Below are 15,315 nucleotides of genomic sequence, written 5' to 3'. Positions count from 1 at the left end.
TTAATCCATCAATATCTAAAAAGGGCCTTTTCGGGGGTTCTACAGCCGACCACCAGTACTTTTCGTTTTTAGCCTTATTCTTCTGCAAAGGTCAATAGCGGTTGCGCGCTAACTACTACCTTATTAGCTTCGTAGTTCAAATATTAATAAAGATACAACCTTTTAACCAGTGTGTTATCTCAGGGTCAAGGTGACACAAGGACCCCAAAACAAATGTGTTTGTGGCATCCCTTGTGTTGAATCCACCACTGCATATTTAAGGAAGCCAGGGAGGTCATTCACTTTGACCCAGATGCAACACAAAGGGTTTAAAGTCCAATGTTTTTGGCCTTCTTTTATCTGTGAAATTTTTTCAGATTCTTAGCCTAGCCTACCTTTTTCAAGTCCAAGCAAGGACACTAAAGGGACATTAAAATATTCAAATAAATGATCTTCACATTTTAATTCCTACTATCTTTTTCCCATTTTTTTAATCTTGGAAAAATCCTCACAAATCATATGTTCATCTTGTTCTTATCCGAGGGATGAATAAAGTTGATCTATTTTTGTACATCAGCCATTGTATTCCCATGTTTTCGACTTGCATTTTCACTCCTAATGGAAGTCCTGCTGTAATTGTTGATATAGAAAATATCTTTCTTTTATCTCATGAACGACCTCCACCCCTTCACATGTATTTCTGAAAACCAGAGAGGTCGTTTAGCTTGACCCAGAGACAACACAAGGGATACCACAAACGCATTTGTTCACGGGCCTCTGGGTCACCTTGACCCAGAGACAACACAAAGGTAGACATCGCAACTCTTCTTTGACAAGATTGACCACAAAGCTTTAAGCACTAAGTAAACCTAAAAGGGTTTTTGTCACCATCCCAATTGTATTGTTTTTGCATCTTCTTTAAGGATGGACCCCCGATATGTGGAACCTCACAGACTTATTCTTCTTTGTCTTAAGGCTCTTCTCATCAACAACTGTCACCGAATAAACTCCACTTGAATCCACGTGGATCATCTTTACCTGAACACACCTGTCCTCCTCCATCACCTCCATAAACATCCACATCTGTTCACCTCGTCCCCCTCTTTACCCGACACTTGCTTTCCCAACAATTCCACGGACAATATCTGATGTTTTTTTTCTTCCGACATGAAGCCATCACCGAGCGCCTTCGACGAACAAATGTGAACGAACGCGTCGCTAATTAACTCTGCAATTAGAAATGCAAATAAGAAGCACATCTTTGATTAAGCATCACTTCGACGGTGTGTTGTGAGCCGCATGTTGAGACCAAAAGTCTTGTAATTAATGTGAAGATGCTTCTCACGGTGACACGCGTCTCGCCCGCCGCACCAGATCTGGAGGACTTGCAGACTAATTAAACAGGTGGGCTTCTCTGGGAGTCGCCCCCCCCCCTCTTCAATTTACATATGATCTAATTATCCTGCCAGAGAATTAATTTCTAATTATGAAACCAATTAGACGTCGGTAGAATCTGCTCTCGCTCTGCGTGCAATTAAACCTGCGCTCACTTTTTCTTGGCTGTGCCCCGCAGGTCTTTTCCCTCTTGGATGAGGCCCCTTCCCAAAGTCAGGGTCTTTAAACGACACACAGCGACAACATGTAAACTCAAGACCCTTTTATCTGGCAGAGAAGGGATTTTATTTTGAAAATAAAATGTCATTTTAATGGAGAAAAATGACACATTTTTTGTACACAGAGTGTTTTGCTTATTTTGTGTGTAACCTTATTTAATTATTTTATTTTTTACTGACACCACATACAATCTTATCTTGTGTTTTCAACACTAAATAAAAAATAGAATTTCTGATTATGCATTTTCAAATTCATTTCGAGGTCAAAATGATTTGCTTTAAATCAGATCCTGTAAAGTTACAGAAGGTTAATACCTTTTCATGTTTTCATGTCTTAACAAGAAGGAGTTGTCTCGCCTGCAGTTGATTCAGAACTCTGCAGCGAGAATTCTGACCCGCTCTAGTAGAAGAACTCACATTTCTCCGATCCTTAAAACTCTTCACTGGCTTCCAGTTTCTTTCAGGATCAACTTTAAAATTCTGGTTCTTACTTTCAGATCTATTCATGGTCAGGCTCCTCCTTACATCACTGATCTGATCCAGCCTTACACCCCAGCTCGGGCTCTGAGGTCTGTGGATCAGACTCTACCTATGGTTCCACGCACACGGCTCAGGACCAGAGGAGAGAAATCCTTCCAGGCTGTTGCTACTAAGCTTTGGAACGATCTTCCTCTCTCTTTGCGCTTGATGGAGTCTACTGACTCCTTTAAGAAACATCTTAAGACGTTTCTATTTGTTCAGGCTTTTCCTTGAATTTCTGGAACTCCTGTGTTGTTCTCAGTTTTATCTTGATCTTTAAAGTATGTCCTTTTTTGAGTATTGTTTTGATTGTTTAAGCGCTTTGTGACCCTGGTCTCGAAAAGCGCTATATAAATAAATATTACTTACTTACTTACTTAATAACCCTGTTTTGTGTATTGGTCTGTGGTTGTCCAAGTAAAGGTAATAAAGTATAGTATCTTTAATCAGTGATTTTCATCATGTACCACAAGTAAATTCCTTTCAAAATAAAAGCAAATCCAAATGTAATTTTCAGGAACGTAATTTGATACAATGAAGCAATACAGGACCATTTTGTTTTATTTTTATTTATCATTGTAATGTTTCTTCTTATCCTTATTTTTTATTTTTATTTTTGTATGATCATATATCCCTCTGTGTGTTTTTGTTACCTCTTAATGCCTTATAGAAATAAGTGTTTTATTTTTCTACCTGTTTGTATATATCTAAGAGTTTATATACTTATTGTTTAGGAGGACATGTACCACATAGGGTAGGGTGGCGGAGATTTCTTTTTGTTTGTAAGTTGTTTTTTGTTTGTAAGTTATGTATGTGTATATTACAAACTGAATAACAAACCACATTTTTCGACCATCAACCAACGTCTGGGTCCTAGAACTACTAGTTTTGAAAGTAACTTTTGTTTTGACTTAATTTCACGAAAGAATGTTTTTTTCTATTAAATAAGAAAAAGGATATTTATGAATTCAGGTGAAGTAAAATGTTACATTTTCTTTTCTTTTTACTGCATTTAGTCCATGCTTTATGTGACCCTGGTCTAGAAAAGCGCTATACAACTTACTTACTTTATTTGACAAGAAACATTTCTAGATTTAATTCTAGTTGGTGCTTGTATGGTGAGCATTTAAATCAAGTTCGGCAACCCAGATTTTAACATTAATAAACAATTTATTTAAATTGACTTGATGGCGGATTCTGCAGAGCAGAGGTTCTGCAATCATCTAAGAACACCTAAGAAGAGACTTCCATGCCTAAAAAAGATCAGGCCGAGGTGTCGCCCATTAGATCTGTGATGATGATTTTGAGCCCTGGAGTGAAAAGGTTGTGCTGTCTGAGGTATTTACAGATAACTTTATTTCATTCTATAGACACGCAGCGCTGCCTCTTCGATGTGTGCTGAGACCCCTCCTGTTCACCCTGCCGATGTCCAACTGCTTTGCCAGGAACCTGAGCTGTAAAGCTGACGACACAAAAGTCAGCGACAGAAATCGTTTTCCTGTAATTACTATCAATAAAACAAGTTTATTGTGTAATGCTATATTTACGTTTCACTCAATTCCAAAAATAATAAATGTTTAGGCATTAAAAGGTCCTGAAAAACAAGCAGGTAGTTTAACATTTTAGGGAACATGGAACATCGCAGGAAGAAGCTCAACACTTGTATCATACACCCATTACAAAAAGAAGATACGTCCCGTATTCATTTTAGTCAACTCTTCTCTAACATGATCCTGGGGTTTGCAGTGACATTTAGCGTAAAGAAATTGTACTGAACCTTGAACATGTCTCAAAAATGTGTACTATTATTATATAGTTATTATAGAGATTTTACATTTTCTAGTCACAACTAAGACAGTAGAATGTTATTATAAAAAAACCCCACAACAACACTAATATTTTTGTACTGTTGTACTGTGCTTAGTGAGGGCTGTATTTTTAAATATAATTTTCATTCTTGTAATAAAAGAGTCCATATAAAATGTCCACAGACGACCATTAATCAGCCCGGATCATTTCCTCAACATCATTCAACACATCCCGACAAACACCAACAATCGCAGGAGCGTCAGATGATTTAATCTTTTCATGATCATTATGAAGTCACTGGATTACACTTAAGCTGATGCAAAATCAGGAGCGAGGATGAAATAATAAATATACATGCATGCGTGCACGTCTCCCCTCTTAATGAAAACGACATTGATACAAAAACACAGTATTTGGTCCACAAAGTGCAGCTTTTATAAAATACTTGAGGCCAATTATATTGGAAGAACATCACAACATGAGCTGCTTGGCAGATGTCTTTGCATACACAAAGGACTTTTCTAGTTATTATTTTTACAACATATAAAAGTAACAAAAATCTATATTGCCGAACAAACTATAATATTTAGATCAATTATAGTGAAAATAAATACTCAATTTCTTTAAACGATATATATTCAGGCATGTACAATAATATACATTAAACGGTTCAATTACCTCACAGACACATCTGGACGGTCCTCACCTCATGCAGGATATTCACAGATATATTCATATGTATCATATTTGTAAACTGACTCATTCATAGTAACGTGAAACTGAGGAGGAATGAAGTGATTAACTTCCTATACTGGGTTCATGTATTCATGCAGACAGAAGTAACAAATGTTACACAACATACAGCAGATTTGCTGGTAGTTATTGGTGGATGAAGCTTCATGAAACGGTGTGGTCATTTTTTCAGCTCAGGAGATGGCGCTCTTAGCTTAAATATAATGGAAGGTGTCATTAAAATAGTTGCTAAAAGTCAAACACCATATGGCAAAAAGTTAAATTGTGTGAGCCCTGAAAAAAAGGACAAAGCTTCATGAAGCTTCCATCACTATTAAAAAAAACTGTCTTATCACGGAATGAACAGCTTGTTACACTTCAACATCATTGGTGGACGTCTTGTCCGGTCCATGAAGCATTGGGTTGTCCTGTCCTCTTCTTCAGACCAGAGCAGTGGATGGAGATGGAGAGTAAAGACTGTTTGGTCGATGCAGGAGGAAGTCGAGTTTAGATCAGAAACTGTCTCCTCTTCTACTGGGGGATTGTGACGAGACGTATCTGTAAGAGGAGATGAAGCTTCATGATTGGAAGTACAAGTCAAATGGAGGGACGCAGATTATTCTATTAAGGGGCCTGAATGGCCCACGGGCTCCAAGAATTAATTGTTTCTGAACCTAGATTACATTTTGTTTCTATCACATGTTAAAAATTGAAATATTTTGATTAATAAATTCACATGTGTTTGCTTTAATGGGATGAAAATGGGCTGAAGAATTTTGAAGGACTAAAAGATGTTAGATTTTATGTGTCATGCCTTCTCAAGACAACATAAGACAAATTATGTTTTCCTCCTCCTCTTATCTTAGAGCCTTTCAACTAGAATCAAATCTAGAAATATGTCTTGTCAAATAAACTATAGACTAAATGCATTCAAAAGAAAATATTTTTTTTATTATAAGCCAAATTTATGTATGGTTTAACTTATCAGCAGAAAACATAATCAAGACAGTAAAAGCGTAAAAAAGTGTAAAAAGTGTATTTAAAAAATAAAATAAAAATCAAGAATGCATTAAGGATTTTACAAATGTGTAAGCGTATCTGTACAGTGACTCAATTTACAAATGTGCAACTCGATATAGAAATGCACAACTCAATACACAAATGTATAACTCTATTTAAAAATATTTAACTTAATTTACAAATGTGTAACTCAATTTACAAATGTATAGCTTGATTTACAAATGCGTAACTTGATTTACAAATGCAAAAATCAATTTACAAAAGCATAACTCTATTAAAATATGTGTAACTTGATTTATTAATGTGGAAATTAATGTGGAAATGCATAACTATTTAAAAATATGTTATTCAATATACATATGTGTAACTGAATTTACAAATGCATAACCATTTAAAAATATTTAACTTAATTTACAAATGTGCAACTCGATTGACAAATTCATTACTTGATGTAGAAATGCACAATTCAATTTACAAATGCATACATCTATTTAAAAATAATTAAATTGATTAAAATTAATTGAAAGATGCGTAACTCGATTTGCAAATGCGTAACTCAATTTACAGATGCGTGACTCGGTTTACAAATGCATAACTCAATTTAAAAATGTGTAATGCAATTTACAAATGAGTTACTCGATTTACAATTGCGTAACTTGATGTAGAAATACATAAATCAATTTGCATTCACTTGATTTAGAAATGTGTAATTCAATTTACAAATGTGTAACTCAATTAACAAATACACAATTTGATTTACAAATGCGTAACACAATATACAAATTTGTAATTTTTTAATAAATATGCTCATATCTTAAAAAACACACAGTCAAGATCAAAACATTTGATGTTGCTGGTTACTTACCTGACTGGGCAGCTTCAGGTCCACTGGCTGCTGGCTACTGGAGGACTTCTCCGGCGAGCCAGAAGACGTTGACGACTGCTGCGATTTGACGTTGGAATGATGAGCAGATGATTTCTGAAAAATAGATTCATGAATCAGTAAAAGGTGCAGCAGTGTTGTGGAGATGATTCAGAAGCAGAAGTTTGGAAAAATCAAGTGGAACGCCGAAAATAAAATCTGATTTGTGGTTTGTTTAACTGCAGATAGTGGTGATAGTTGTTAGATTCTCCAAATGTATTCAGGATGGATAGAGCAGAGAGTAAAGATGATCCACCACCAAGTGCAGCTCTGCGATCATCAAACCTGTTTCCTCTCAGAAGATCTTCCTGACTTTTGCACAGGCTGTCGTTTGGCTCTTTTGCTCTCGGGTGAAGTTATGTCCTTGACGACCGGAGGAGCTGGTCTTTTTGACAGATTTCTATCCAGGCCATTAGTTTCCTCTTTGGGGTGAGAGGGGGAGGCTGGAGGTGAGAGTACTTTGGGGCTCTCAGTGCCGTACACACTGATGGTCAGCTGTTTGATGGACTCTTCTAGACTGTCGATGGATTCATGTGTGCTTTTGCAGACCTCCTTGACACATTTGGGATCGGACGATTGATCCGTTACAGTCGTCTCACTTCGGTTTTCAGAACCTTTATGATTGTGTGTATTACTCAATTTATCTTTCTTAGTGTTCTCTTCAGCAGTCTTTTTACCAGGCTTTGTGGACAATCGAAGGGCCTGGCTTAGTGCAGCCAGTTTATTCTGAGGGAATTTAAACTTGAATCTTCGTTTGGTCTTCGTCTTCGACTCAAGGATGCTCGGCTCTTCTTTCTCTTTGAGGTCTTTCACAATCTGAGGCTCAGTTTCATCCGTCTTACTTTCCTTTGTTGGAAGGGTCTCTTCAATATGCTCCTCACATTCAAATATGGTAGACAAACGTACGTTAGGGTCTTGGACATCCACGGGCTCTTCTAGGACGACGATGATTGGTTCGTTGGCGTCATTCATCTCAAAACCATGGTTCTCATAGACCGCGAAAGTAGAAGAGTCAATACCGCCTTCGACAGGGTCGGATCCGTTGTCTTGGATTATGTTCTTTGGCACAGATGAACCCTCATCATAACTAGCATTGCTGCTCAAATTTCCCGCTTCGTCTGGGAATTGAATTTTTTCTATTGATATCAGGGAGGGATGAAGGGGTGAGTTTGTCTGGTTTGGACTCATGCACTTGTCTTGTTCATTTCTCATAAATGTTTTTGTGTTACTTTTTTGGAAAGTTATAATCACAGTCATGTTTGGCTTTTTCTCGGTAGACTTGTCTTTAGCATCACAAGCATTACTTGTAGAATCACTTTTGTTCTCAAGAGAAATAACTTCTATAGATTCGTTTTCTATGCCTTGTGGGTAAATCCAATGTGATGGTGGCGAGCCTCCATGTTGTTGATTTAATTGGTGTTTTTTTCCAGGAAAATGTTTCAAAGCCTCTTTTGTCTCCTAAAATTATAAAAACGTAGACTTAAGGCAACAGAAAACATAGAGAAGTGTATTTGAACCTTGCATAGTTTTTCTAAAATACATTTTCTAATTTATTTAAGCCTTTTTTTCGGCACATAAAAAATGTGTTAAGAAAAGATGAACATTAAGAATGTCTACAGGTTGCAAAATGACAATTCATCTTGCTTTATATCTTCACTAAGGGATTAAAAAAAACAAACTTTTTTTTATCATTAATGAAAGTTCAAATTAAATTTGATAAAACATTAATTACTGTTTTCATAGAACCTGGGTTACTCTTAAATAACCTTGGGTTCAACTGCATACAAGCTTGCCCTTAAACCTGCCATTGCTATTGGTTCACATTAAAGGTGAAGTCTTATGAGATACATTTACTTCCAGCAACCTGCTTGAAAGAACCACAATCTGCTTGTTCAATGAAAACCAAAATAAAAGTAAAACAGGAGGAGCTCGCCCTGTTAGAACACAAAAAGTGTGGGATTAGAAACTCTGCACAAAAGCACGTGAGACTCTAGTGCCCCCTGCTTGTTGGCGAGTGAATTGATCTTTGTCATCATTCTAAAGAAACAAAGAAAGGAGTGGAATACTTGATAAACAAAATCAATGCAGAGTAAAAGCTTGTATGAAGTTTTACCCTTCTTTATTTGTTGTGATAAATAAACTACAAAAGGATCTTCACGACCAAAAATGCTACAACAAGACTTTTCATGTTTAAATGTCGTCTATTATCAGGTAAACATGTAATCATTTGGTCAGAGAACAACAACACTGTACGGGACGAACCTGCTGGTCTGTCGCCATCTCCTTGTCTTCTAATTGGTGCTGAGCTGAGCCAGAGGGCGGATTCAGCTGTGATCGGGGATACCTCTTCGGTTTAGGTTTGACCTCAGGTGGGTGTCTCTGAGGTTTGGGCTGGGCTGCCGAAGGTTTACTTTTCTCCTCCTGACACAGGAAACAAAACACACAATACTTAAAAAGGAGGAAGGTAATCATGAAGTAAATGTCTATTTTTTTCTCAGTAGATGGCGCTCTCTTAAAAATGATTATAAGTTCAATTTAAATCCTTTTTGAAAGCCAAATATTCTACAGCAAAGACTGCCCTCTAGTGGAAAAATGAGGACAACGTTTAATGAAGCTTCAGCTCAAAATCGTAAAGGTGAGTTAATGTTAAGTGAAACTCAAAGTTTAAGTACCAACCATTGCAAAAAGAACATACATCTTACTCTCGGACATGATCTATAATTGTCTTCATTTTCAGATCCCAATTGACAGATGTATTAGATCTATTTAACAGATCTATCTCTTGAATTTTTGAATCTTGCACTTTGTTATTGAACATTAACCGTTACGTGTTTTATTTAATTCAGTTATACCTAATTTACATCACTTCCTTGACATACTGTTTTAAGTCAATTAGTTATTTAGTGGGTTATTAATTATTAAAATACAAATGTTGTTGTTATCTTTTTTGTTAAATTTCAATTTAGAGTTAGTTGAGACACTTGTACTTGTTCTGGTCTTACCTGATTTTCAACGGGTTCCTTCGTGATAGTGGATGTCACTTCTTCTGGCTTTTCCTTGTTTCTCTCCACGGTGGAATCATTCGACCCGGCAGCAACATTTCCATCAGGATGCAACTCAGAGTCAATAACTGATTGGTGAAGACCAGCCGACCTAGGAGGAGGTGAACGGGATCCATCTGGAAGTTCTTTGTCCGAGCATTTCTCTTCTGTCCGTCTTCCCATGTGGTCACATGATGCAGAAGCCAAGGTGGAGTCTGTGGAAGCTGAAGGTAATGCAGAGCCGTGATGGATTTACATAATATAGTCCTTGTTGATATCATATTTGCTTATTTCCTTTCACTTGGCTACTGAAATCTAACCCTTGTGTTGTCTCTGGGTCAAGGTGACCCGAAGGCCCGAAAACAAATGTGAGTGAAGGTGAACGACCTACACCACAGTATATGTATTTCTAGAAGCCAGGAAGGTCATTCACCTTCAACCAGAGACAACACAAGGGACACCACAAACACATTTGTCTTAGGGGTCTTCGGGTTAACTTGACCCTGAGATAACACAAGGGCCAATATTATTTTCATTACATGAAAAATATAAAAGGCTATACTGTAGCAAAATAAAAAAAATCTTCAAATATATCAAATTCAGTTCGTAAAGGTGCGATATATTGCTGTGCATCAGTCCTTTAACAAATCAACACATTTTTGTTGTTAATATTGAGGCTGTGAATCATGATCAGACGAATCTCTTCAGTCAGCACTTTGCTAGGGAAGTTCTCCTGACCAGTTCTGTGTTACTAAAAGTTACTTAAAGGTCAATGTAAGCCAAATTGGTCCAGTAAAAGTATTACGTAAGTTGATGAAGTAGATTGGTGTATCTCATCATATAGACTCTAATATTTGAAGATACATGTTTTACTGATTTTGATCATTGACCATGACTGTTTTCCTGACATGCACATTTTCTGAGAGCTTGAAGAAAAGTAAACCTTGTAGTGTTGGATCCACCGGTCGTCTGGTGCCAGGCTCGCTCAGATCAAGCGGGGTTTGGTCCGGGGTTTGGTTCTCTTCTGGTGCCTCTCTCTCTGTTGACTGTGGGGAATAAGATGCTTTTCAGAAAATATTGCTGAACCATGGAAACTATTCTTATTTGATATGTTTTAAATATGATTTACATTTAATAAAATGGGACTTGTTAGACTTTTCACAGCAGTATTCTGCCCCTCCTGTGGCCCCTTTACCGTTAAGCAATTTTGTTGGGCGGTTTGAGAGTTTATAAAACATTACGTTTGGAAAGACACAAATACATAATTTGAATGTGTACTAAATATAAAACAATTCCTAAGTAAATAAAAAATGCAAGGATGCACTATACAAGCTATATAAGGCTAAGACATGCCTTTAAGACATCACAAGGAAACTTTCCTGAGATACCAGAAGCCACAGTCCTCAGTATATATACAGGTATATATATATCAATAAAGTTCTATCTATCTATATCACCTAGGGCTTCTTCATTTCTCTTATGCTTCTTCTTTCAAAAACTATTGACTTATTTTTAACTATAAATTCACCACTTCCTCAAGCTTAACAACTGAACATTGCAGTTTTCCTATAGGATACATTACAACGCTTTTTTATGGTAGCATAAGAAAACAATATTTATATTTTTACCTTTAACAGCACTCAAGATTACCGTACAGACAGATTTAAAAGCAACATTCAAAAACAGGAAGACACAATGAGGAGAGTTGTAATGAGTTAAACACTATTTTTTGAAAGGGAAAGTTACAAAACAAGAATTGCAGTGAATAAGTTAGTTTTAAAATGTGCTGTTAATGGATTATTAGTTGAATGGCCTCTTAATGCTGCTGCTATGCAAGTAGGATTCAATTCACAATAATTTTTGCTGTGAGCCAAAACACTTATCTTATCTTAGAAGTTGTTTTATTCATTTACCATTGTGCTCTGTCTCAAAAAGTAGAGTTAAATGAGTTATTTGGGTCTTTGAGTTATTTATTGTCTTTGTGTATTCTATTTAATTTTTTTTTAACATAATCAACAAATGATTCAGGAAATAGTGAAGAAGGTGAAAACATAAAAAGGAAAATAAAAATTGTTTTGAATCACCAAAATGAGGCCAGAAAAAAACAACCTTGGAAGTCCTACCTTTGCTACCTGGGTCAAGTCTTGTCTGTGAACAGGTGTCGGTGGGGGGCCGGGACCACTGGTAGCTTGAACGTCCTTTCTTTGAGAGATCATTGGTGAGGCTGAGTGGCTGGCTTCAGACGAACAATGGTTCCGCACTGAAGATCTGGGCTGAGGTTTAGGAGAGCTGTGAGGACTCTGCCTCATCTTGGGTCCCTGACCGACGTCCACATGGACCGGTCTGGACACAGTGCTCGACTCAGTGACACACCTGTTGATGACATCATCAGAGTAGCGTGAATTTAGTCTTTGTAAGAATGGGAAGAAGAAGAGGCACTTGCTTGTAGTGATGAAGCTTCATGTCATTGTTTTTTATGTTCAGTAGATGGCGCTGATAGATTAAAAATGTTGGGAATATCATGAAAATTGTTGCTGAAAGCAAAAGATTGACCAATAAAAAGTGACATCTAAATAAATAAAAACGATGCTTCATGAAGCTTCATCCGCACATCACTTCTCTCTAGTGTTACCTGCGGAGTGAGCTGAGGGTTTCAGTCAGGGCTTTGACTCTCTTTAACATGGAGTCCATCTTCATAGGCTCCTCCTTCAGGAACTTTAATGCTTCCAGCTCCGGTCGCAGCATCGACCGCATCTTCATTTGCAGTTCTGGAAACTCCCCTGCAAGTCATCAACAAGGTCTAAGGTCAAGGTTCACAAACCTCGGAATAAAAATCCATACAATGGAATTTAGGAACAGACCTTCATTTTATGTTTTGATGGATAAATATGAAATGAAAGACCTGATTTAGTCGCACACAAAGTAGAAGAAAAGTGACCTTTGATAATGGACAGCTCCTCCCCGACCCTCCTCAGGTTGATGGCTCCCTCCTCCACATCGCTCAGAGTGATGGACCGCTCAACAGGATTGTTGTGAGCTTGCATCCGCTCCACAAACTCTTCTAATCGACTGAGGGCGGAAATACATTCCGTGTGGATTATCATAGTGGAGGATGGAAATACAGTAAACACAACATTATATATACGTATAATACAAATATAAAGAAGATGTTTACATTAATTCATTATTTCCTTTCTTTGTCTCTTGTCTTTTGGCTAAAGTACAAATCAGATGGAAGTCTGGGAAATACTTTGTTACTATGCTGTCGCTCATTTGTGTTTATTTTATTCTTTGGTAGAACAACATTACTTCGTTCTTCGTTTAGGTTTTTTAATACATTTTGTTGCCATTTAGGATTTCATTTAATTTTCTCTTTAATTTCTTTAGTTATCTATTTTGTTTTCTCATCAAACTTCTTTATCGATCAACCAAATAATCTCCTGTTTCCCCATGTTTCTTGAAGCTTCATTATACAGTGTCATCATTTTCTGACCTCACTAGATGGCGTTTAAAAATAATGTGCAAATTCATTTGAATAGATTCTCAAAGGCAAATATTATACAGCAAATAGTGCCATCTTGTGGGCTTTGAAAATGAGGACAATGTTTTCCTAATCAATATATTTCTTTATTCACCTCACAGTTGCTTTCATTACTCACACAGTGGATCCACAACTATACATGATAAAATAATGATTGACTAATAAAAAAAACAACTATTTTTTTGGCATTGTATGAACAGTCATAAGAGTAACCTGCATTAACATCATAATATAGAGACGTCTAATATGCAGTGTCACATAATAACATTTCATAAAGTTGTACCTTGTAACTTTTTGCCAGGTAAAATATCGTAATTTCCAAACTATAAGCTTCACGCTTGGACCCCTGCGGCTTATACAACAATGCGGCTAAACTATGGATTTTTTTCTACTGGATAACAGCCTCCAGGGGGCGCTCTAGAGACAGCAATAAGAGGTTATGCTTGGAGGAAGACAACATGATGGTGTAAACATCAATGAATCGAAAATGAGACATAGGAGACGGCAGCGTAAAGAACTGACACAGTGCAAAAACACGCAGATGGCCTAGAATTGACATGAACTTTTTTTTACTTAGCTATTTTACTGCCTTGTTACTTCATGATATTGTGCTTCGCTATGCTTGGAAAAAACCCATTCATTTAATATAACCTTTTTGACAATCTTTCTGTGGTCACCTTCCAATTACAAACACATGTAGCTTATATATGTACAAATTATAATTATATTATATTATAACATATTGTGTTTTATTGTATTTTTGTGTCAAGTAAAAATACCACTTTTTATTTGCTTAGTATTAATCAAACAAACATTATGTACCTGAGCTGCCGCAGTATTCTATCCTCAGCCGTCTGGTAGTGGATCCTCTCCTCCTCCACGTCCGCCCTGCGGCTGTGCACGGCCTCCTCAGCCTGAGCCAGTCGATCACACACGACGTGCACCAGCTCCTGGCCCGCCATCCTGAGCATGGAGTTCACCGCCTGCTGGTTTGACAGCTGCAGGACACATGACACGCTCAGAACCGCTTGAATCCAACTCAATGATTGTCTCGTTGCCTCTTTCGAGTGGATCAACATCAATGTGTCGACACGTTTGTCGAGTCTCAGGGAAACCTGTGAGCGTCATGTGACCGAGATCCTGCAGTGGCATTCAAGCACCAGTGCACATTTATATCGACTCGTTTACATTCATGTGAGAGGAGACTCTCACAGATCGTTTGTGTCAACCTTTGTTAAATGATAAGTCGGTTCTGATCCACAGATTGGCCACTAAAATGGGTATTCATTGGTCATTGAATCTGAGTCTCATGCACGTATTAACTGGCTGTGAAACAGGATAACTAATCGATCACAGCACGGGTCAGAAAGAATTGGTCTAGTTTAATCCTAAAGTGATAGTTGACTCAAAACTCTTCGTTGTTTCTTCAAAACATCCAAATACCTCCGTGGTGCTCGTCTGTAACGTCCATCCTGTATTGAAGTCTCAACGAGAGGGATTGTTCCAAAAAAGCTTAAATAAGTCTATATTTTAAGATTGTTTTTAGTGTAAGTTATCAGTCTCTCAATTCCTGCCTGATGTCTTTCCTCACAGAAACACTACCCCACTAAGTGTTAGTGCAGTGCACAAGGGTGTTTTAGGGTGATGGACTGGTATCTTACACTAAAAACAATCTTAAAATATAGACTTGTTGAGTATTTTCACTAACAATTCCTCATGTCGAGGCTTCATTACAAGATGGACATTACAGACGAACCTCATGACGGTATTTAGATGTTTTTAAGTGTCTTTTTCAACAAAGATGAAGATGACATAGACCATTGCTCTCCAGTCACTACATTAAAATGAACATACATTTTTGTCTAAAACTCTAAAAGTGAACAGATTACTCTGAAAAAAATCCCAATCCTTACTCGACATGAGGGCGAGTAGAAAATCAGTTTGAATATTGGGTGAACCAACCCTTTATCGTTGTTTTATCCAGGTCATCTATAGGTATTAATCCTAACCACTAGATGGGGCTATTAAGCAACACACCAACACAGTTAAGGTGACGCTGGCAAAATGTAAAGTCTTGTCTTTGTCTATAACTCAACTGGACAGCCAGATGAAGCTCTGTTGATGTGCACGTTGAATATG

The 15,315-nt window shown here is 37.3% G+C and overlaps 1 protein-coding gene across 1 annotated transcript in view; it reads right to left on the bottom strand.

Moving 5' to 3' along the window:
• Window positions 1-4,174: 4,174 nt before the first annotated feature.
• Window positions 4,175-15,315, bottom strand: part of LOC148063286 (uncharacterized) — a 36,009-nt gene continuing 24,868 nt past the window's right edge. Inside the window, exons 13-22 of the mRNA XM_087811743.1 lie at window positions 13,999-14,174; window positions 12,574-12,704; window positions 12,268-12,415; window positions 11,759-12,008; window positions 10,579-10,681; window positions 9,597-9,859; window positions 8,857-9,015; window positions 6,880-8,052; window positions 6,538-6,651; window positions 4,175-5,210 (exon numbers count right to left, since the gene is read on the bottom strand). Of these exons, the coding sequence (XP_087667869.1) occupies window positions 5,184-5,210; window positions 6,538-6,651; window positions 6,880-8,052; window positions 8,857-9,015; window positions 9,597-9,859; window positions 10,579-10,681; window positions 11,759-12,008; window positions 12,268-12,415; window positions 12,574-12,704; window positions 13,999-14,174 (2,544 nt within the window). The 3' untranslated portion in view covers window positions 4,175-5,183. The remainder of the gene's footprint in view (window positions 5,211-6,537; window positions 6,652-6,879; window positions 8,053-8,856; window positions 9,016-9,596; window positions 9,860-10,578; window positions 10,682-11,758; window positions 12,009-12,267; window positions 12,416-12,573; window positions 12,705-13,998; window positions 14,175-15,315) is intronic.

Source organism: Callionymus lyra, chromosome 16 (assembly GCF_982586985.1).
Source record: "Callionymus lyra chromosome 16, fCalLyr1.hap1.1, whole genome shotgun sequence".
Taxonomy (NCBI): domain Eukaryota; kingdom Metazoa; phylum Chordata; class Actinopteri; order Syngnathiformes; family Callionymidae; genus Callionymus; species Callionymus lyra.
The sequence above is the reverse complement of the archived record's forward strand: the minus strand, read 5'-3'. Positions and strand labels throughout refer to the sequence as shown.